The sequence below is a fragment of the Colobus angolensis genome, unplaced genomic scaffold, assembly GCF_000951035.1.
Source record: "Colobus angolensis palliatus isolate OR3802 unplaced genomic scaffold, Cang.pa_1.0 Scaffold248, whole genome shotgun sequence".
In the NCBI taxonomy this organism is placed as follows: Eukaryota; Metazoa; Chordata; class Mammalia; order Primates; family Cercopithecidae; genus Colobus; species Colobus angolensis.
Window position 1 is genome coordinate 782813 of NW_012115688.1, and position 1716 is coordinate 784528.

The window sequence follows — 1716 nt, forward strand, 5'->3', positions numbered from 1 at the left end:
ATACACATTTGCACACACAAATCTCTGGATTTGGAAGTCACATATACCTAGGTTTAAATTTTGTTCTGAGATTTCCTACAAGCTTGGGGAAATGACTCAACCTCCCTTAGCCTTAGAGTTCACCTTTTAAAGGTGAAGGTTATAATAGTTCCTCCATGGCTCATTTGTGAGGATACATCTCTTGGTACAGTTGCATCATCCGATAAACAATACGGTTTCTTCTAACTCTCTTCCTTATGTCTTCAGCGTCATCACCACCATCACATTTGTCTCTTCTTCCCCAGTAGCTGCCCTGGTAAAGGCTCTGGGGCTGGCTCTTTTGGATCACTCATCACCGTCTTCCCCTGCTCTCCCAGCCATGAGTTTTCTGTGTCTTCAGCATGCCAGACTTGATCTCTGTTCTCATCCAAAGAGTTCAAGAAAATGAGTTGCTAATCTTTCTGATGGTTCTGTGTTATCTGGAAAGACTCAAAGCAGGATTCCCTCTGTAACAAGTGGAGAGAGCACCCATTTGATTATCCTGCACTTTAGAAATGCTTACCGACTCCATGAGTGAACTGATGCTGTTTGTCAGAGGGTCGCAAGTACTGTCACAGACTGATCAAGGCTTCTGTGCTGGTTATTTTACTAAGCTAGAAGTGAGCAGCTGAACAAATGCATCCTCTTTAACTGACTCTGTACCTCAGTAGCCAGCACAGTCACTATCACATAGCAGGAACTCAGTTTTAATGTTTATTTATAGACCCACTGAGAATTTGAAGCTGAGTAGAAACTGTGGGGAAGATATTTAAATTCTTGTGAATGTTCTCAGGCCCAGCGTTCTAGAGAGCATTGTATTGGAAGGATAGCAGGATCGATGTATATTTCTTCTGTCAATCAAGAAAAATGAAGAGACAAGTCTCAAGCATTTTAGGGGATTTATCTGCCCAAGTTAAAGACGCACCTGGGGCACTGCTGGTCTATGCCTTTCTCCGAAGATGATTTTGAGGACTCCAAATTTAAAGGGGAAAGGGCAGGAAATTGAGAAGTACACAATTTTCACATAAGAGCAGGGTAGGGAACAATAGTTATTCATAGTTATTCATGCCTTTGTCTGGCTCAGAGAACCTGCATTTTATTTATTTATTTAATTTTTTACATAAAATGACATAAAACAAATGGGGCAGAGGAGAAATGCAGTGAAACTGCATTTTACATAAGATAAATATAGACACAATGGGGCAGGGCATCAATCAGATACGCATTTGTGTCTGGTGGGCTGGGGTGACTGCACCTGTAAAGACAAGCTATCAATTTTGATTGCCATGGTGAAATTTTAACAGCTCTCTAGGAATTTCCTTGTGGGCAAAATATGGCGGAGGTGTGTAGTTTTTCATCTTGAAGCCATCTTATTTAGGAACCAAAAGGGGGAGACAGGTTTGTGTGACCCAGTTTCCAGCTTGACTTTTCTCTTTGGCTTAATGAGTTTGGGGTCCCAAAATTTAACTTTCAACTTCCTTTCACACTTCTTTCAAGAAATTAACATCAGGATTAGTGAATGGAGAATAACTAGAAACTTCCTAGTATGGAATCACACTATTTGATACTATTATACTATTACTTTGTAATATACGAAGTTTACTGCGTCACGTTTTAACTTCTATTAACTTTCACCCATGCACTTACACTCCAGTGATGTTGATGTTCTTGTATGTTTTCCAAATATTTCCTTTTTCA

General features: G+C 40.0%; 1 protein-coding gene across 1 annotated transcript in view; it reads left to right on the plus strand.

The window, feature by feature from the left end:
- The window catches only part of ADAMTS18 (ADAM metallopeptidase with thrombospondin type 1 motif, 18), a 160801-nt gene that overhangs the window by 93115 nt on the left and 65970 nt on the right, over window positions 1–1716 (plus strand). The window contains 1 exon segment of the mRNA XM_011946030.1: window positions 247–295. Coding sequence (XP_011801420.1) covers window positions 247–295 — 49 coding nt within the window.